Genomic DNA, 21309 nt, shown 5'->3' with positions numbered 1-21309 from the left:
CCTGGAGGCCAAACCTGGTGACACATTAACCTGACCTGCTCTAGGTCCCTGTCCTTAGCTTTTGGCTGCATTTCAGACTGTTACTGTGTCAAGGCTGTGGCTCATCGATTTAATGAAGTGGCTTGATAACATGATAGAGGCCTGTCTAGCCTGGCCTGGCTTGATTGTCTCAAACTCCTCATATAAGTGTGATTATGCAGGACATTACAGGAATTACTAAAGGAGTATTTTAGACTGACTTACTCTTATAGTTTAGGATACTTAGATATAGAAGTTTCACATCAAACATCCATTCACATTCACCCCTACAAACCACGTCCCATGAAACAAGCAAAAGAGTGAATTAACAAATCATCAGGCACTAATAATTGCACTGCAGTGGCAGTTGAGTGGGGGAGTGACTGTTGAGTTCAGAAAGGTTGGGTGTGGGAAGTTATTTTGGCAGCAGTGTGTATGTGAATTGTGTCTGGTTTGTTACACAGAGCATGTTAAAGAAACGTTCTAGATACTTGTTCCACCACTGCATGACATTTATTCACGTCTTTCTCTCTGAATCTCTATCTCTTTTATTTTTACTTTATCTCTCTCGGTTTACTTCTCTCGGTTTCCTTCCCTAAGTTCTGTCTTCTCAGTTTCCTCTTGAACAAAGATAAAGGAGGAGTCAATGAATTTTTATTTTTATTTTTTATTTTTAACCAGCCCAAAATAGAAGTTTCTCAGAGTGGGACAAGAAGCCTTTGAATGAATAGTTGCGGCCTGTTGTAAGAGGAGCCAAGCGTTCATTAAATGTGTGCATATTTGGGATTGTGTAACATCCAGGAACTGGTTGAACAGTCATGTGGCAGCATAGCTTTGTGTGATATCTACTGTCCGTTAGGGTGTGTTTTTATAGAATAAACATATTGCTTTTGATGTTTTTTTTCTTTCTGACTGTAGGTTTGAAAACAATCTGCATTTATCATTTGAGACCTTTATCTTAAAAGTCTCCTGTCTTTCAGGATTAGTCTCAGGCGTTAAAATCAAGATTTAATCAAAGCAGCAACCCTTGATTAGAGTGTTGACCATTTAATCAATGTTCAATATCATTCAGTCTTGATCAATTTCCAGTGTGGGCTATTATCTCTCAGCGCTAATGCTCAAATAGAATTAGAGTTGTTTGTTGGTTCTGTTTGTGGTCACTGGGATTACATGGGTAAACAGAAATAAAGATTGTTCATTGGATCATTTGAATGTGCTCCTGTAGAAGAACTAATCCTATTTGTGAGAGCTGCATGAAGCTTATGCTAACTTTTTATGACCACGTCTGTCTTCAGTCCTCCATCTACTTCAGTAGCTAATAATTTAAGAATGTACAACAACAGCAACTGAGTTTTAACAGCTCCTGTGGCAGGACTGTGTTTCAGTTATATTACAAAATGGCTGCTTATGATAATAGTCCCAGTACTCAGGTTTGTTCATGTTAAGATATCAGGTCAGGAGATTGCAGACTGGACACTGCGGGGTCAACAATCAGCTATGTGATACTCTTACACAAGCGAAATAGGAAGAGATCAATTGGAGACAATGGTCTGGTCTGACACACAGACAAGTTCGATATGTAAACTCACATATATACAGATACACACGCTCAAAAGAGATTTAGTTAAATATACATGCGTGTTCGCAAACACTATCAAAAGTCCCATACTTACACCTGATGCATGCATACATGTTAGACACAGGCAGTGTTGAGAAAAGTCACAGTTTTATTTTATGATGTGATGCATTATATTGCTGGAGAAAACATTAAAGTTATTGATCAGTTCCTCTGCACTGCTGCTGTGAGATTAGGGAGAAGGAAGGATATCCGCATTACCATCTGCATTTGTTGCTCTGTGGTTTAAATCTTGTTAAAAAAAATATTATTATTGTCGAATTACAAGGGAAAGACATATTGGACAATTAATGAAGAAATGAAAAGATAATGCAAAAACATTATAGTTACAGTATGTTTTAAATGAGCTGCTCCTAGAAAAATCCTAGAAAAATCTGTACTGCTTCCTTTTCCAGGGTTGTAGAGGGAGCTGGAGCCGATCCCAGCTGACACGGGGCGACAGGCAGGGGTACACCCTGGACAGGTCGCCAGCCAATCACAAGGCCAACAAGCAGAGACAAACAACAATTCACACCTATGGTCAATTTAAAGTCTCCAAATAACCTTGATCTGCAAGTCTGGAGGAAGCCAGAGTACCCACAGAAAACCCATTCAGACATGGAAAGCTACACAGCCAAACTGGGATTCAAACCAGTAAACCATAATGCTGTGAGGCTACAGTGCCCCCACACCACTGTTTCCACACAATCCTTTTAAATGTAACATGCAAAATGAATGCAAAAATTAAGCATAACTCAGGTCATGATGAGCAACTATATTTGTCTATTACCATCAAGCTTTTACATGACCAAATTTAGAGTTCTCTTTTTAAGAATAATAAACAATTAAGAAAATGGTTAAGATAATAAATATGGCAAATTCCTTCCACTGTCACTTTAAGGAAAAACACACACACACACACACACACACACACACACACACACACACACACACACACACACACACACACACACACACAGAACAACAACAACGTCAAATGTCTTGGCAGTAAGTTGTGGCATCACTTGCTGCAGCACCATTATTTCTTCACCTCTACTCCAATTCCTGTAAATCCTGTCTGCTGCATTCTCTCTTGGTTCCAATAAGCCATCGGAAAAAACCCCCATGAGCCAGCAGGCTCAGCTCCCGTGCGCACACACGCACAGAAATTGGCATCGCTCTGCTGGCTGACGTACTGTGGTGGTGTAGGTCTTATTAAAGTGTTTGGGTTTTGGAGCCTGGGATGTAGACGCACATTGGTCTCCTCTAAAACACAGTGCTGTCAGTGTGTGTGTGTGTGTGTGTGTGTGTGTGTGTGTGTGTGTGTGTGTGTGTGTGTGTGTGTGTGTGTGTGTGTGTGTGTGTGTGTGTGTGTGTGTGTGTGTGTGTGCCTGTACAACACAGACAGTTGACATGAGGAAGCTGAGAGAGCATGCAGGCTTTTCAGTCGGCTACGGGTGACCAGTCACTAATAGATAAATACAAAAAGTTATTCTTTTCCACAACCATTTTTTTTATCACATAAAATCATATCAATGATGTTCTGATAAAATGGTTTTGGACAGTAAAGATTATTGCATAACTGGCAATTGGTAGCTGTAGAAAATAGGATAATGGCTAAATGTAATTTTGAAGCCCAAAATTTGGCATTCCTATTATATATCCCCCCCTTGTGTTTTATCATATGGATGTTTCTTTATTAATGTAGAAAATTGGATCAGCTTCTGGAACTTAGTAAACCACCCAGAAATTAACAAACACTCAATTTAACAGAGACTCTGCCATTCATATATAATTTTTTTTTTGTCTTGTAGACTACATCATGTATTACAGGAAATACTAGTAGAACACCATACTATACCTATACAAACTTCTTTCTATTTCTTTTTAAGTAGATCACAACCGTTGTGGTTTGGCTGGGAACTTCTCAGAAATGCAGAGAAACTGTAAGAAGAGGAGAGCTCGTTGTTCCTGTCTGTGGTTAATGCTTTTCTCTCGCTTAGTTTTTAGATTCTATTGTTCTTTGCTGCTTACAGGGACCTCAGTACTTAGTTTCATTCAGTACTTAGTTTCATTCCCTCTCATGTACCTCATGTTTGGGAATGAAAATAAATCTTGAGCAAGCTGAGAAAGCTGAGAAGCTAGGGTTGGTAATCCTGGAAAAGCCAGCAAGAGCAGGCTTTACATTAAAAACTAACTTCTGGCTATGGGCTGTGGCTCAGCGGTACGGGCAGGTTAGTGACAGTACGACAGCACAAAACAAAACACAGTGACAAATGCGGACCTAATGAAATGATTGTTTGAGTTCATTACAGTCCTGTGAGGGCCACAGACTCCAGCTTCTTTTCCTTTTTTTCTTTTTCAGGTGACAATATTAATTGATTGCTATCAGGACGTGAAGAGGATTTCACCAAATCTGATAAAAAAGTGTTTCCTTTGTGCCTTTGTGGTTTGGTTGGGAACTTCTCAGAGATGTAGAGAAACTGTAAGAAGAAGAGAGCTCGTTGTTCCTGTCGGTGGTTAATGCTTTTCTCCCACTGACTGTTAACTTGACAGAGCAGAACAAACACTGAGTGTGTTCACATGGATATCCTGATATTCACTCAATAAAGACAATAGTCTGAATAAGACACTGCCAAGTAAACATCATATTCTGATTACCTTAACTTTAATAAGGTCACACTCAGAATAAACCATTATCAAACTAATACATGAGTATTCCCACCTTAGTCACGTAATGTAACCATGTCTTAATCGCATTACAACGTCCTGTTGGAGTTGGAACAGTTACCAAATGAGTCTGAACAAGATGGAAAAATAGGAATTTGTAGATTTAGCAAATTTCAAAAAGAAAACAGCCAAAACAGTAAATGGTAGCATCGTTTATCAAACTATTTCAGGTTGAGGTTTTAAAACTGAATAACATTGGATGTAATGAAGTAGCGGACATAATGACGTAAGTTTTTTTACCATCCATCCGTTTCGGGTCGCGGTGGCAACAGGTCAAACAAAGAATAGTTAAGCGTTAGTCACATTTAATTATATAGGTATTACATAAATAAAAAATTGTGTATCTCTAGAGTGAATATGCAGCAGAAATGAAGCAGTGCAGGGGTCATTTAAAGTAACATGACCACGAGTTCAACCCTGCAGTGACATTGATTTTCAGCCAAAGGTCATAATTGCTAAATCCCACGATTTGTATGCAAATATGTAGACACAGGATATGTGTGTGTGTGTGTGTGTGTTTGTGTGTGTGGGGGTGTGTGTGTGTGTGTTTGCTCTGCCACAATACAGTGATAAAACGTTTTCACGACATGAGGAAGCTGAGAGAGCATGGAGGCTTTTCAGTCGGCTATTGGTGACCAGTCACGAATAGATAAATACAAAAACTGATGCCATTGTTTCAGGAAGATAATTTTTCCACATAAGATCATATCAATGTGTGCTGCCAGGTCTTACCGGCTCAGATTCCTGTTTATAAGTGTATGCGTATGCGCTAGATATTCTCATCTGTACGTTGTGTATGGGTGTACATGCATTCAAGTCAACAGCATACGTGTCTAAATGATAATAAAACACAAGTGAAGATTTGTCAATCAATTCAGAGAGCAGGGCCACAGTTCACAAAGAGGTAACAGGTGAAAGTGTATCAGCTGGAGTGTGTCGCTGCATCAGGTTTACATGTGAATATACATATTGTACAAAACGGTCATCTTACCTAATGATGATTCAGATGGATCACCCAAAACAATGCAATCAGTTTGAATCAGTTTCTTTTTCACTGTGATAGTAGAGAGAGAAAACACATGCCTTGTACAGATTTCTCTTGACCTTGATTTCAAACTCATCATTCTACAGTTGTAGAATTTAAGGTGTTAAAAACAATTTCACCTCCATATCTGTCCAGCAAATTGGACAGTTTCAAACAGAATGATTGAAAACCACACTAAGATGTAAAGCTAGGGTTGGTAATCCTGAAAAAGCTAGCAAGAGCAGGCTAACCTCTGGCTATGGGCTGTGGCTCAGCGGTATGTGTCATGACACTTACATTGTTGAGTTTATAACAGTCCTGTGGGGGCCACAGACTCCAGCCCCTTATCCTTGTTTTTTCAGATGACGATATTAATTGATTGCTATCGGGACGTGAAGAAGATTTCCCCAAATATGATAAAAATGTGTTTATGAATCAAATTACCAACCCTACCTTTACCTCAAGACAACTCCAGCTGTTCTGGAGTCTACGGACAACTCTGATCTGTTTGGTTCTTGATATTTCAATATACGGGCTGATAAATGTTTCCATAATCCTGTCACCTCCTTTAATTCAATGAGTTCCTTTCTTTTCTCCATTAGGTTTTGTATAATCATTGGATTTTTCACAAGTAGCAGGTCCTTGAGAAGTATAAGTGAACAAAAGCATGTCAGTGCTGTTAGGCTTTTGTTCTTTTTTTGCCTGCATGCTGAGAAGCTAAATCGCGGAGCTCACAGAGCTGGTTTGGACTGGATACAGCACTGATCACATACTGTGTGTGTGTGTGTGTGTGTGTGTGTGTGTGTGTGTGTGTGTGTGTGTGTGTGTGTGTGTGTGTGTGTGTGTGTGTGTGTGTGTGAGAGAGAGAGAGAGAGAGAGAGAGAGAGAGAGAGAGAGAGATCAATATTTTTTCTCTCTATATATATCTCACTCTCCATTCTCTCCCCTTCTCTCTCACCCAGTTTTACACCACCTGGGACAAACTGCTGACTGAGCCCTCTGATCCCAGAGGCACTTAACTTTAAAAACCATTGAGTGGTGCACTGATGCAATCTGTGTAGCAGCAGGTAGTAAAGCACAGATTTAGGTCTGATAACAGTGAGATAGCTCTCAGACTGCTGTATCAGTGAGGCTTAATCAGTGATGTTTCAGAAGGAGTAAGGTTTCCTTTGACCTACATCATAGAGAAGTGACCACAAGTGCAGACCACAAGCACTTTCTGACATTTGGAAGAAGAAGCTAAAGCAGGATTTCCCCTGCAACTGCATGCAGCCTTGCTTATCGGGTAATTTGTGGGTACGAGGTCAAACTAGGGTTGAGTCAAGGAAATGCGTCATTAAATGGAGCGACGCCTGCGAGCTAGTTCAGGCATCCAACTCGAGCTGCGCTGCGCTAATCATGTGACATACATCAGGTGACATACCTCACTCTCCACAACCATCTATAATACACACCCACCTTATCAGGTAGTCTATTTAAGCAGAGAGAAATTACCCATCATCCCTTTTGCTCGCACTGCTGCTGCTGCAGTATTGCTACCAGTTGCTTCAGCCCCTCCACCACCCCAGCATCCACCTGTAGGCTCCAACGTGGGGGTTACAAGTATTGCTCATCACTCCCATCATTCCTGTGTAATCATATGGGGGAGTAATTAAGTTGGAGCCTAGACACCAAACACTAAACCTGTTCTAATGCTGCAATAAATGTTTGAACGTGAGTTGTCTGACTGAACTACACTTACTAACTTTTTCAGATGTAAAATAGTAAAGATGATAATCCGTGGGATAAATTCCACTGTAGGTTTTAAGTGATATGTATCATGATCTGAAAAGGTCATATCGGAAAAAGAATGTGACCTACTTGTTTGTTTGTAGGCAACATTACTTAAAAAGTACACGACGGATTACCATGAAACTTGGTGGAAGGATGTGGTATAGGTCAGGAAATAACTCGTTAGATTCTGGTGCAGATATGGATCAGGGGGCAAATGCAGGATTTTCTTTAACCATTAAAAAAAATAATAATAATAAAATCAGGCATGTTTTGGAGACTGACAGTGTCTATGAGTGTATCCAATTTGTTGCAGCTTGATTGAATGTAAGGGGACTGTTAGGCCTCAGCGGAGGTATGTGCTCTACTGAGAGTAAGTTAACCAAGGATTTCATGTAATTGTCTGAACAGTTGAATGTCCCTGATATATATCATTGTATATTCATTTAAACAATTTGCTCAGATAATAGATCAATGAGAAATTGCAGGATCTTTGCAGACTTTTGAAGACTATTTTTCTAAATATTTTCAGAGAACCTCTCGCTGCAAGAACAATGCAAACTTACTTCTCTCTCTGACTGCTGTTCGCATTACAATAAAAGTTTTAGTCAGTATGCTCTACTTTTGCAATCGTGTCAGATTAATTGATTCTGGTGGCCTGCCAAAACCAACCTGACTCCCAGCAAACTGACCAGTAGTCACCTCTGCACTTTAGACCAGACAGAGCAATAGCCAATGCCAGCGTTATGCTCAATCTCCATTTATGCTAAAGCTGTGCAGTCCTTTATGGAGTCAACTGCAATAAAACTAGATGGGTTTTTACCTAGTAAAATATTGCTTCAGTTCACATTGTTACCTAATGTTCAGGGTAAACGTAAAACTTTTTCACACAAGGCAACAAAGCAATTATTTTTGTCACTCTCACAAGTTATTCAGTCAATACACCATAGGAGATTTAAAAATGTATGCATTTATTAACATGAATTTCTATCTGAGTGTGGTCTGGTTGAGGCCTCCATGACAAATCATCCATTTATGGGTTTTTCCCATTCTATTTTTTTTATAGAATGTATAAAAAGGTTATCTGACATTAAAGAATTGAGGATAAATCCCTAATTAAAGTTTCAAAGAGCAGGGAAAGTGTATTTTTTTTACCTAAGACAAGAAAACATAACAGCCATAATGAGTTAAATATATTTGATTTAAAGTGAGAAAGGCAAGAACATCTCGTGACTGTTGGGATTTATTATATAACCATGTGTAACCATTAAAACCACCAAGACCGAGTCAGTCGAATGACATTTTTCACTGCCATCCTGTTGTGGAAGTGAGGACCAGCTGTTCGCATTGTTTTTCGACATAAAGGTCTCCCTTGCTGCCGGCTCCTCTCCCTCAGATTCATCTTCAGGGGCTGTATTCAGAGTTTTCCTCCATGTTGTCTTCCTGCTCTGACACAACCTCCTCCAAATCCCTATCTGCTTCCTCATATTGGAAAATCGGATCAAGGGCCTCTTATATCTTGCTCAGAATATATTGATTCTAATTTGTTTATTTTTAGATTATTTTGTGATATAGCTTGTGCTTGCAGGTGCAGATCTTATGTCTGTGTCAAGGCACCCTCTGATCTCTGTATGAAGCTCTGTTCCTTGTGTGCACCATATATGATCACCCCTCAACTGTTTAACTCTTTCACTGTTTCGAGATTCCCCGATGACCTTTCAAAGACCAGCAGGTCCTGGTCTTTGAAAGGTACCTGCCTGAACCTGGGTAAATGTGGTGGGAACACAGACAGTTCTTGTGACAATGTCAAGGTCCCCCTTGAACTCTGTCTGTTTTAGCTCTAGAAGACATTAAAAAAGTAAAAGGCAGATAGCCGATGCATTTTGGTTACTGTGTACAAAACAGTTGAGAACTGGGTGTCTGCCCTCCCTGCTCGGCCAAATCACCTTCTCCTGATCCACCGCGGACAAAGTGTTCCTGTCCATCCAGGAAACTGTGAGACAGGGCATGTTCCGGTGGGGAGATGAACTGCTTTGCAGCTGAGTTCTTAAAAACCATCACTAATGTTGCTGCTGAGAGGATCTGTGAGCTGTCTAAGCCACAAATATCCAAGAAGGTGCCTGTAAGCACAGACATGCACTGCACTCAGCCAGCACATGTGATGGAGTCTGCAAAGAGTGAACTCCGTCATGGTAATGGAGCTCACCACAGGACCAGACTCTGCAGGGGCGTTGCCTCCACCATCTCCTGTGACCCCTCCCGCTGAGCATGGGTCTTTGTCCGGTACCCAGCAGACACTGCGCTCCACCAGCTCCTGTGACCCCACTGCAGAGCAGCCTGACATGGACCTCAGGCAGGATGAGATAACGTAAAAATAGCTATACCACAATGTTAAAAAATTCTATGTGAAAAGTAATAAGTCATATATTCAAAATTCCACTTGAATAGAATTATTAGAATAATTATTAAAATAAATCATATCTTAAGAACCAAAGCCTAAATTAGCTCATTATGTCATAATCAACCATTTCAAAATAATGAATTTTATATTACTTGATTATAAGTGGTGATTCATTAGGGGAATGCATGTGATGGGAATAACACGTCAATATGAGCTTTTACTGAGACATGTCTTGTACATTCTTTAACATTGTGAGATAGGGTGTCTTTCAACATATTATGGATCTTGATAAAAAAAAATCTGACATCTGACATGTAATTTGGTGCAGTTCCAAATAGAAATCGGGAGCTAATGAATTTAGGGACTGTTGGGCCATGTTGGAGATATGCATTCTACAGAGTGCGATTCTAGTTATTAAAAGTGAAGACAGTGCTCTACTCCTGGTCTAATCACAGAGATGACTTTGAGTTAGCAGAGCTTGCATGCACGTTGTAGAGCTCATTCTCTGTCCAAACTCATAAACGCTTATCACAGTTAAAGAATGTTAGTGTAAAACCAATTATGAAACAGTGTCATTATGGTTACACATTTGCTGATCCACTAATCCTGCACTGAAGTTCAACCTGGATCATTATTGCTCAGGTTGGACATTTCTATAGAATAATTGGCAGTTTGTGGTTTTTCATGCATTTCAGTAAAACTATTCAAAAATTTAATTTAGACCAAAGTGTTACAGTACACGTTGTACAGGACAAGAAAGGAGTCATGTCTATGGGTAGAATCCAACATTGATAAATTAATATTTAACCAAACACAACTGATATTGAAAAGATTAGCTGATGTGGCACAATGTGCACAGATTTAGGGATAGGCCAATCAGCCCGAACATTCAAGCTCCTCTAAGAGAATCTACAACAATGTGTCTCATCAGCCTGTCTACAGAGTTCATATCTAATGTGGCACTTCAGATGCTCTGCAGTGAAAATTGCATCACTGTCGTACACTAAGAAAGAAAATATCAACTTGGATTTTGAGACCAATTTGCAAAGTGTGAAATTCTTTGTTACAAACCGGGGTTGAAGAGTGACAAACACACGAGAGCCACAGTTAGATTAGAAACTAGTTACAATTGGTACAATTAGAAACAATTAGAAACTGTTCAGCAAAGCCACGTACTTTGTGTGGAGAAACAAACACAAATCATTGTGAAACCATTATGAAACCAGTGCTTGCTGCTCAAAAGGGAGAGTGCATGCCCACAGATTAAAGACAGATGGTTGAATAGCACATTCAGGTTGAATCAACATTTTGGCAATGTGATCACTTTAACAGTTGTGGTGGTGCCAGTTAAGAGTGTTGCTAAAGTTAAGGAGGATTTGGATATTTGTTTGCACTTAAAGCAAAACATTTCAATTCATAATGACAAAACAGACTAAAATGTGTATAAAATGTCAAAGTCGAGAATCGAACCTCACAGCAGACAATCAATTTTAGTCAATTTGAAGTAAAAAGACATTTACTTGTATAATTTAGGCTTAAAGCTGATGCAAGTTATGTCAATGGATCAGCAACTAGTGAGTAACAGTAGTGAAAAATACCTTACAAAAGTACAGAATGAAACTGCCCTCTACTGTAATAGACTGTGTACTGCAGGGTACATGAGTGACTGCAGAGCTGTGTGTGCAGTGGATCTTCAGAAGCTAAATACCGCCCTCTACTGGGGAGGTGTGGTATGCCATGGCACATTAAGTGACGCAGAACACCAACACCATTCTCTTACTTTTTTATCACCATACACACACACACACGCACACATTATCTGCCACTGACATGTTGGATGAGACATACAAGGCTTGCCGAAAAATACTCCACTGCATCAGCCGCAGGTTGTTCATGCTTCAATCTGCAGGAACACGAGGGGGTTGTGGTCAGTGCAGATCTTCAGGTGGTTCACATTGAGGAAATCAGAAGAAAACTGATCAGATGTATCAGGCTGTTCTCAACCTTTATCTTAGATAGATGCTGTTTGATTAGAATTAAATCTGCACCCATTCTGCATAGAGGTGAGTCACCTACATCAATATCATTCTGCAAGATGCTTGTGTGTGAAGGCACATCAGCAAACAACGACTTATGTGACAAAATCCATTTCTCAGGGTCTGCATGCTGAATACCTGGCAAGTGAGCTGAGTCAGAATCAAGCTTAGTTAGCGTTTCTGAGTTTCATAACCTCCCCTGCACCACGGAACAACAATGTCCTCCCCACACAGTGGACAGTGCCCCAGAGGTCACAGCAGGGCAAACCCCTTCAGCACTGGACAGCGCTGATGGTTCAGGTTTAACAGGTTCAGCACTGGACAGCCCCACAGAGGGAATGACAGAACTGTCAGCTGCCGTGCTGGATGTCACAATGTCTGCCAGCTGCTCTCGTGCCATTGACATTTTACCAAGGCTTTCTTTAACCACCGTTCCACTGTTTGCCACAGTAAACGACAAGTTACCAGAAGGAAGAGAAATCCCACATAGCAAAAGTGTTTTGGCCCAGATTTGGCCCACATCATATGTCCCGCATTCAGCCCACGTACTACACAGAGTCGTGGCACTTGGGTGGTCCGCTCCTGTTTGCCAGATCTGGGCCACAAGTCAGCCATAGCAGTAGTGGCCCGACTTAGTTATGTGCTATTTGGGCAATAATCACTGTTTACCACATGGGCAACTTTAGATTCATATCCAGATAACACCTTGCCTAGTTCATTGCATGTTTGCCAAAAAAGGCCCAAAATATTTTTAGGGATATTTGGGCCACGTTTGATATTTTACAAGTGGGCCACTTTAGGCTCACATCGGTTTTGTTCAGGCCACAAGGAGGCCAGAAATGCTGCATCACTGCCTGAAGTAGCCCATATCCCTATGGTATCTGGATCTTCTCAGTTGCAATAAAGCTATCAGGAAAAATCTGCATAATTATGATCAATCAAGAATTGCAAGGGTCACAGCACAATTAACACCTAAGTATACTTTTTATGCTTCACCAGAACTTTACTCTTGGCCAAATCATTGCCCAACATGAAGCTGACGCTCTCTATATGACAACACGGGTGAATCCCTACAACCACTGGACCTGTAACCACGTCCGACTCCATGTGAACAGTATGCAAAAGCATTTCTAAGATTTGCATTCCAAAATAAGAACGCCATCCACAGCAGACTCCTAAGGGAAAACCAAAACACTATTTTAGATGAATGCCTGAGGCGCTGCTGCAGTCCTCAAATTACTGACTCGCACATAAAGCCATGCATCAGAAGTGGAGCATGAGCTCGAAAATGCTGACAATCATTTGGAGTAAAATCAAGTTAAGAGACTTAATCTGTCCAAAAGTATAATAGTCCCAATCAATCTCAAGCCACAATGACACATTGTATGAATGTGTGTATAGGTGAATGGCAAAACTGTTGTAAAATATAAATATAGACCATTTACCACCTCCTTCTTACCATTTGCAGTTTCTAATCAATGTTAATCAAAAGTTGTTTTTATCTATTTACACTACCTTTATACAAACAATACAGAATTTTGACATAAGAGCAAATCTCCTGATCTCTCGTGTTGGGCGAATTAATATAGTTTGAATTAATGCTCTGCCAAAATTTGTATTCCTGTATCTGTGCATTCAAGTATTTGTTTTTTACAAATTAAATTTGGCAATATCGTATGCAGAATAAGATAACTCCTTTCACATTGGGGGTTGGGGTTGTCTTCCCTCCAGCTTTTCTACTGGTTTTGCAATAAATTTCATTCTGGTGTTACAGTGAAAGGGCCGATTGGGCAAGGATGGAAACACAAAGATGCCTCCCTTCTTCATGGTCAGCGATGATTTACTCACCTCTACCCACTCCTAACCTGAAGCTATTGAATCCAATAATCTCATATTCTCTCAAACAAGGAAACACTTTGGTTGGCGGAATACTCAGTACTGGTGTTAATAGACAACCACAGATTCACTCCACCTCTCTCTCTCTCTAACTCATGTATTTATTGAGTCTTCCAAACCTTTAATCAATAACAGGATCTTTTTTTCAATACCTAATACAATGTATTTACAAATCGTAACATTTACATCATAATTAACAATACACTGTACAGCCTCAATGGACCGTCTGAAAAAGTTATGAAAAGAGGATTTGGGAGTGGAAATCATGGAAAATTGGTAGAGAAAGTTCCAGGAACACGTCCATTCCTCTGTGCACCAGACATGTTTTGTTGGAAATCCAAAATATTACACATATTTCACATGTGGGATGGTGGGATGACTCAAAAACAGAAAAATACATTGAAATTTTGTTATACCAAACTACATTTAATCAAGCACATTTTTCTAATGGTTAGCTTGTTTCTTGTATAGATGTGTGTTTTTGCCTGACTAAGATCTCTGATAGACAATGCTTGATTCAGTGCAGTGTGCAGGTGCATGAGGGTAAACTATGACTGACATGAGAAGAGTGTCTAACATGTGACAGTGAACACCCCGTGGTACAGAGATCCTGCAGATCAGGACAGGATGGTTTGGAGGGAGGACACAGAAAGGACACACCAGTAGTGGGTGTATCCTGTGTAGGCTGCTGTCACATAAACAGGGAAAGAGAAGTGCTACCAGCTAGTTTTAGGAACCACTGCGTGGAGAAAACCTGACATAACTCCAGGGGGATTCTCCAGTCGACTGCCATCTCAGAACAACATGGCAAAGACTAAACTGGGTAAAGACATGTCCTCTTTGTAAAGCTGCAGTTTTATTCATCTCTGTGATAATGACAGCTCGAATCAGCTTAAGTGCTTATTTTGTGATCATACATTCATTGCTTTTATTTTCTGCATGTTAAGAATGCAAATAATTGTTCCTAGCTTTGAGAGGGTTACAATATTCAAACTTACTTTTTTCTATTACTCCTTTTTCTCTGCCTTGACTAGCAGTAGTCATAGTTCCATGTCATTGTTGGAGTGAAACCAGATCAGCCAGTCTGGTGAGTCTGTGACCGCAGGGTTGTCATGCGTTACTAGCATGGGGTGATGCAGTTGCACATGCCAACAGGGAGTCAGATAATCCAACTGCTACATCTGAATGAAGAACACAGCCATTGTTTATCATTTAACACTAAAGTTCAAAGCTTCATTCACAGAAAGCATTCAAATTTCATATAGTCCTGAAAACCATCTGCACAAAATAAAATGTCCCTCCCTGTAGTCAATAAATCTTACCTTACTTGATACATCCATGTACAGCTGTCCATGCTGCATGGTCCAAGACAACGCAACAGTGAAGTAAAAATATAATATATAATAATTTATCAAATATAAAATATCTCAATCAATCAGTCATGCATAACAAGTTGTGACAAACCTAAAAAAACTAAATGGTAGAACTCTTAAAAGTGGTTAATGTTTTTTGTCATATCTCAGCTGCTAGGAGCCCTTTAACTGAAGCAGCTGTGGGGTTTGCACTGGGAGCTGTGGGAGGCTGCATAATGGGAGCCACAGAGGAGCCAGTGGACCAGACCCTGTCAATGATGAATGCAGCGGAACCACTGTTACCACTGATGGACGAAGTCAGGACAGTGGGTGCTCTGGGGCTGGGGAGCCTTATAGGAGCCACAGCACTAACCACAGCCATGACTTCAGTGGTAGCTGGTGTGATTCTGGCTGCAACTGTAGCGTCGATGTCCGTGGCCACGCGGAGCTGCGCTGCCTCCCAAACACACTCTCTAGGCGTTTGGGCATCAGCGGGACTGGCTGGGGCCTTCGGGACAACTCTCAGTGGAGCCACGTTCGGGATTGCTGTTGAATGGATTGTGAAGAATTACGGCATGGTGGGCCTTCTGTGGGCGCTGAGCATATTCACCCTACTCAAACCACCCCTGCACTTTGTACTGAAGCTCCTCTGGAAGCAGGGAGAGGCCTGTCGCTCTCTGGGGTCTGTAGCCTGGGCCAGAGAAAGGGAACAGATTGAAGTTACAGAGTCTCTGCAGAAACACAGAGTGGTTGTGCAGATAGAGAAGAGGATCCTGACGCTGGAGAAGGGAGACAGCTCCGGCGGGACAGAGCACAAGACAACATGGGCCACTGAGCGAAGGCAGAGAGAGGAGATAGAGAGGAAGAAGAAGGAGAGTGAAGAAGCAGAGTTGGACCAAAGAACCATCCAAGACTGGATCAACATCATGGTGGTCAAACACGTGGACTTCTTGGCTTTCTCAGGGATACCAATGACAGTTGTTGCCATAGTAACATCAAGCTTTGGGGTGTTAGGTTATGGAGGCCACCAGTCTGTGCTCATAGTGCTTCTGGCTTTGGTTGCAGTCATGGCCTATTTGCTTCTAAAGTCTTCTGACTTTAAGTTCTGGATGTTGGTAGGATGCATGGGAATGCTAGCAACGTTTGTCATTGCCATGCTCACCCTGCACGCTGGCCAGTTGGTCGTAACATCTGCCATGAAGATGAAAGCAGCAGGGCATCATCAGTCCAGAGAAAACATTAGCACTCGTATGAGCTACCAATCCTCCTTGGAAGCACTGAATTCAGCTTTCTTTGTGGCAAAAATGTGTCAGCTGGGTCTAGGGGCTGCAGTGGGGGGTCCGCTAGTGAGGCGTGCAGCTGGAGAGGTGAAAGTCATAGTGGGGGCCGCTATAGTGGCGGGTGGCTTACTGGCCGGGGTGGAGGGTTTGGCTCCAGCTCTGGGAGAAGGAGGGAAAGCTGGGGCACTGCTTGGTGTGGTGGCGGCAGCGGGGGTGTCGGTGGGTGGAGCATCAGCTGTGGCTGGAAGGTGGTCCTCATGGCCGGGAACTTTGGGAACAATAGCAGGGTTAGTGATTGGGGCATTAGGAATGGGTAAGTGGCACATAGTCAACATTGGACTGCAGTTGCCTGTGGCTTATGTCTTCGCTATGACTAATACATTTTAACATGACACTTGTACTGTGAAAAATGTTGTCAGTGCCCTGATTTAAAACTAGATCACTGTTTTAGTACCTGCCTTAAAGTGATGATATTCTACCTTTTCTTCTTGTCACACGGAATGTGCCAAACTAACCAGTATCTCTTTTACATTAAATACTGCATTTGAATAATGTGTATTTTTGAGAATCAAGGTGTCTTTGAGAGCTAAACTCACATTCATGTAACTGCAAGGGTTATTAAAAACTAAATGTCTTCCTCCACCTGTTAAGTTTCAGTTAACCTTCATGTACATCCACACTCAGGTGATATATGTAGTGGATACTTTGAAGAAATATAATATTTTTAAAAATGTGCATTTGTAGAATATTATGATGATACAGTGAAGCTGCCCTTTAACCCTGTAAAACTTATCACCTGATCATTTATTCTATTAGACATTTTTCAAAAAATGTGTCATAGTTAACACATTAATTCACATTAACTCAGTCAGATATACAGAAAGAGTAGAACATGTTTGTTCATCATCAGCGTAAATGGAGATTTTAAATCACGTTGAATCCCACTAAGCTTTTAAGAATTGATTCTGTCTTCACTCTTTCTCTTTACTCAGAGTGCATATCCTTGCATCGGTAGGCTGTGACAGAATGCTGTGAAACCTGTTTTGAACAGTGGAGCAAATCAAAAGAAATAAAAGGACAGTCCATTTAACGTGAGTTAGCCCTGATGTGCTTTCATATTAGTTTTAATTATGTATTTCTTTGCTCAACCTGAGACTATTATTTGATCAAGAAAATATATACATATACAATATATATACATATACAACCACTTGTTCGTGGTTGTATATGATTTAATAAAGAAAAAAAACAATTTTCACGTGTCGAGGGTTTGGACCGCCCCATCGCAGTGACGTACAGCGTGGGCCAATGACGTGTTTACGCATGGACCGGAAACGGACCTTTTCTTGTGGCGGAACCCCCGCCACTTGGTAGTTGTCCTACACGGAGCATAGTTAGTGTAACTCCATGATGGCAGCGGTGATGGAAAAACATGTGGAGATGCCAGGTGAGTTCTGGTTTTCTGTAAAAATCACGACGTGTCGATGAGTGAGCTACTTGGTGTGTTCTGCTGCTGCTGCTCGTTATCTCACCTGCTGCTGTGGCTGTGTGTACAAATAAAGTCGCTTGTGACGAAGACTATGGCTGCGATCGGAAGGTCCGAGCAATCTCCTTTCCAACCACTACTCCTTGATCCTAAAAGAAAACATCACGAGGTCAAGGAAAGGTGTGAAGGAGAATCCTAAAGGAGTTAGGAAAGGATAACCACAGTGCAGAGATAATCCCACTAACACCGAGTGTTTTTCTCAGAAACCAACTAATTCTAATCGAAGCTGCGCACACACTGCTGCTCTGTGAGCTGACAGTTACAGTACAGTTGTGACCCGTCCTGAGAACAGATGATTTCAGTTCATTCATCACAAACAACTCCATAGATTTGATTGCGAATGAGAATAAAACAAACAGGACGGAAATGTTAAAATAATATAACGTGAGTAATAAACGTGGAGAATATTCTTAGGTATGGGAGATGAAGGTGATCTACGAGTACACAATTTAAATGATCCAGTGCTGGCGGTTGTCTTTTCATAGTCTCCTCTTTTCAAGTTAACCTTAAATGTTACACTCAAAATGCTCTTATTTTTTATATCGATGTTTCCATGGAGCTGTAAAGGAGCTTTAAAAATGTATGAGAACTATTTCTCAGTGAGTGACCATGTGTAGGTGTACTGTGGGGAGAGCTGGTAACTCACTGAATATATAAGCATTGCTATTTATTTGTGCCACACAGGGGACGATGCTGAGCCTCAGATTGAGGAGAACGATGACCAGAGTGGTTCCGAAGCAGGGAATAAGGAAGAAGGGTCAGATGATGGAGGTTCAGATGATGGAGGGTCAGATGATGGAGGGTCAGATGATGGAGGGAGCAATGGAGAGGAGGCAGATGATGACGATGATGGTGACAAGGAGGAAGAGGAAGGGGAAGGTAACACCAATGCTGGATGGGCGGAAGCCATGGCAAAGATCCTGGGGAAGAAAACTGCTGAGAGCAAAAGCATCATCTTGGTCAAGAACAAAGAGTTGGACAAGATGAAGGAGAGAGAGAGGCAGGAGCAGCAGGAGAGAAAGAAACAGGTAATGAGCCCAGTGAAAGTGTGTGTGTGTGCATGACACTGTAAAATATTTACCCGTCTCCCTAAAGCCCCTTTTGAAGAAAAAAAAAAAGTCTGCCGGGGAAATCGTAGCCTTCCCTGAAGCTTTAATAATACCTGCAGTTTTGCATAGTAATACTACAATGCGTAAGCAGTACAACAAGTTCCCTCACATTCTAACAGTGTGAACTGTCCTTTCTGTCTTAATCACTGCATTAACCGCAGCAGCAACATGTTACACTGTGATTTTCTTATATTGGTGATCCCACTGCTGTGGCCACCAAACACCTCACTCACAAGCTCCTCGATTCCGGTGTCAGAAAAGTTGCACTTCTTCTTGCTTGATGCCACGATTCTCCCAAAAGAACATTGATCAGCAATTCCTGAAGTGCTTTGCATTGACTATGAATGGCTGAATGTGGCCTTGTAGAGGGTCGGATATGAAGCAGATCTACATGCACACGTTTCAAGGTCCACTGATTTTATAAAGGGAACATTGCCTTAAGATGTGCATGAGCACGGTTTTATAAATCAGATTTTTGGGTGTATGCCATTTTCAGCTTTTGTGCGCATGTACATTATTAGTATGAATCTTTAATTGTTTGATAAATGAGACCCCTGGGTGAGTAGACTGAAGCCTCTTCCCAGTGACAAACATATAAAAGCACTCTGAGGGCTCTGAGACTGAGAAACAAGAGTGTCTGGTCTGATGAGACAAAGATGGAACTAACATCAGTTATCAGTGTGATTTACCAGAGTTCTTCTGATAACCTAACCATATATTTATTATACTGTATATGTCTACATACTGTATTTGTGCTCGTGTCTAACAGGTTGACGAGAAGCGATCATGGGAGATGATGTCCAGGGAGAAACCTGACATAGTGGTGGACCGAGAAACTGAGAGAGCTCTTCAGAGGATTGCTACCAGGTATCTATCTTTTATGAGCCTGTGTTTGACATTGCTAGAACTGCCATTCCTTCCAGATGTGACCGTGTGTTCTTCTGCTCAGAGGGGTGGTGCAGCTATTCAATGCTGTGAAGAAACACCAGAAGAATGTGGATGACAAGGTGAAGGAAGTGGGTGGCTCGGAGAGGAAGAAAGCCAAGATTCTTGGTACTGTGTCTAAGAGGGATTTCATCGATGTGCTGAGGAGGACTGAGGAAGGCTCCAGAGGCACCGGCACACTGACCGACACTGTGAGTTCAATCTAATTCTCTGTTTGTTGCCTCCAAAACTGATACTTTACGGCAGTACACTCTTAACAACAATTATTCTGGTAAATGAGAAGAAAATCCCAATCACCAGTTCGTTTCCTTTGGATAGCTGCACCGCTTCTAGAGTCTGGGGGGGGTGGAATAAAATAATCGTTCATTAATCCTAATTGAGGTAAAAAGTTTGAAATAACCGTGATATTGATTTGACGTCATATCACCCAGGCCTAACACATGACCTTTTCTCACTAGGTAATAAAATGTAATACCACTGAGTGCTCACATGGTGTCACTGCTGCCTTATAAAAGCCCTCACTGAACGTGTGTGTCGTCTCTGTGCGCTTGTAGGCTGCTGCAACAGAGGAGAAGCCTGCCTGGAGCATCCTCAGAGATGACTTCATGATGGGGGCCACCATGAAGGACTGGGACAAAGACAGTGACAAGGAGGAGACTGAGCCATAGACAGCAGAGGGGTTAGAGGAAAGTGATTCAGACTGACCCCATCTACACAGACTGAAGGGACTGCGTTGAGCAGGCTCAGGTGCCTTCTGCAGGAATAGTCTGGGTAAAGGAACTCAGACGGGAAAAAATGGTTCTTTAATAACTTTTTTATAGCAGGTTACACTCTGATATAAGTTGGTGAATAATTGTCCAGGGATGGGACAATCTATGTCCTGAAGAGAGTATGTGGACTGGAAGAAGTCAAAGGAGCTCCTCTGTGTGGCCTTTCATCACAGAGTCGGCATCAATCGGCTCGTGTTATTACCTGGAAACTCTGTAAATAGTCATGTTTTGTACAGTGCTAGTTGAATAAACAGCCATGTCGTGTATCACCCACAATGCTCTGTGCTCTTATTGTCGACTGGACTGCAGTCTGCTCATGGTACTACAGGAGTCTCTGTAATTTACTAGAACAGCTGCTCCCTTTTCATTTTTATCAACCAATCCAGAGGAAATAGTGCAAGTGTTGGGGACTATTTCCTGCTCTGGATTCATGCATATTTGGTGCTGTAGTGAGTATTTGGGACTGAACCAAAGTAAACTTAAGCATGTGTGTTAATGGTGATGAAACAGAAGTAGAAAAATATAATAGGTCACCAGACTGATCCTTTTAATGGAATTGATAATCTATACATATATACACATACTTGCATCACAGTGGAGCGAACTCTTGTTTGTTGATGAAGACTACATATTATGGTTGAAAACTCGAACAAGTGAGCAGGCGGACTTTGGAAATAGTTTGTCTGAAGTGTCTCTGCAAAACAAGCCCAATATTTGTTTTGATATTGAGACGAAAACAATAAAAGCTCATTTGTGAGCTAAGGACTGTGAGATTTGTGTTTTCATAAACCTGTTCTATAACGTTGTTTTCAAACCT

The 21309-nt window shown here is 41.3% G+C and overlaps 2 protein-coding genes across 2 annotated transcripts; both read left to right on the top strand.

Moving 5' to 3' along the window:
* Positions 1 to 14149: 14149 nt before the first annotated feature.
* LOC118114334 lies at positions 14150 to 16762 on the top strand. Its single transcript, XM_035164734.2, has 2 exons — positions 14150 to 14313; positions 15014 to 16762. Exons 1-2 carry the CDS (start codon positions 14295 to 14297, stop codon positions 16507 to 16509), a joined length of 1515 nt encoding a protein of 504 aa, XP_035020625.1. The 5' UTR covers positions 14150 to 14294; the 3' UTR covers positions 16510 to 16762.
* Positions 16763 to 17442: 680 nt separating this feature from the next.
* Positions 17443 to 20768, top strand: rrp15 (ribosomal RNA processing 15 homolog). The gene is made up of 5 exons (XM_035163163.1): positions 17443 to 17569; positions 18353 to 18696; positions 19547 to 19644; positions 19727 to 19913; positions 20277 to 20768. The coding sequence occupies exons 1-5, from the start codon at positions 17530 to 17532 to the stop codon at positions 20388 to 20390; spliced, it is 783 nt and encodes a 260-aa protein (XP_035019054.1). The 5' UTR covers positions 17443 to 17529; the 3' UTR covers positions 20391 to 20768.
* The last annotated feature ends 541 nt before the right edge of the window (positions 20769 to 21309 follow it).

The sequence above is a fragment of the Hippoglossus stenolepis genome, chromosome 8, assembly GCF_022539355.2.
Source record: "Hippoglossus stenolepis isolate QCI-W04-F060 chromosome 8, HSTE1.2, whole genome shotgun sequence".
NCBI classification, from domain to species: Eukaryota; Metazoa; Chordata; class Actinopteri; order Pleuronectiformes; family Pleuronectidae; genus Hippoglossus; species Hippoglossus stenolepis.
The sequence above is the reverse complement of the archived record's forward strand: the minus strand, read 5'-3'. Positions and strand labels throughout refer to the sequence as shown.

Excerpts from the sequence above, each read along its gene's own strand:
- rrp15 (XM_035163163.1), top strand. The coding sequence starts at position 17,530 with ATGATGGCAGCGGTGATGGAAAAACATGTGGAGATGCCAG. Across the intron at positions 18,697-19,546 it reads AGCAGGAGAGAAAGAAACAG|GTTGACGAGAAGCGATCATG; the intron begins GTAATGAGCCCA and ends CGTGTCTAACAG. Across the intron at positions 19,645-19,726 it reads CTTCAGAGGATTGCTACCAG|AGGGGTGGTGCAGCTATTCA; the intron begins GTATCTATCTTT and ends TCTTCTGCTCAG.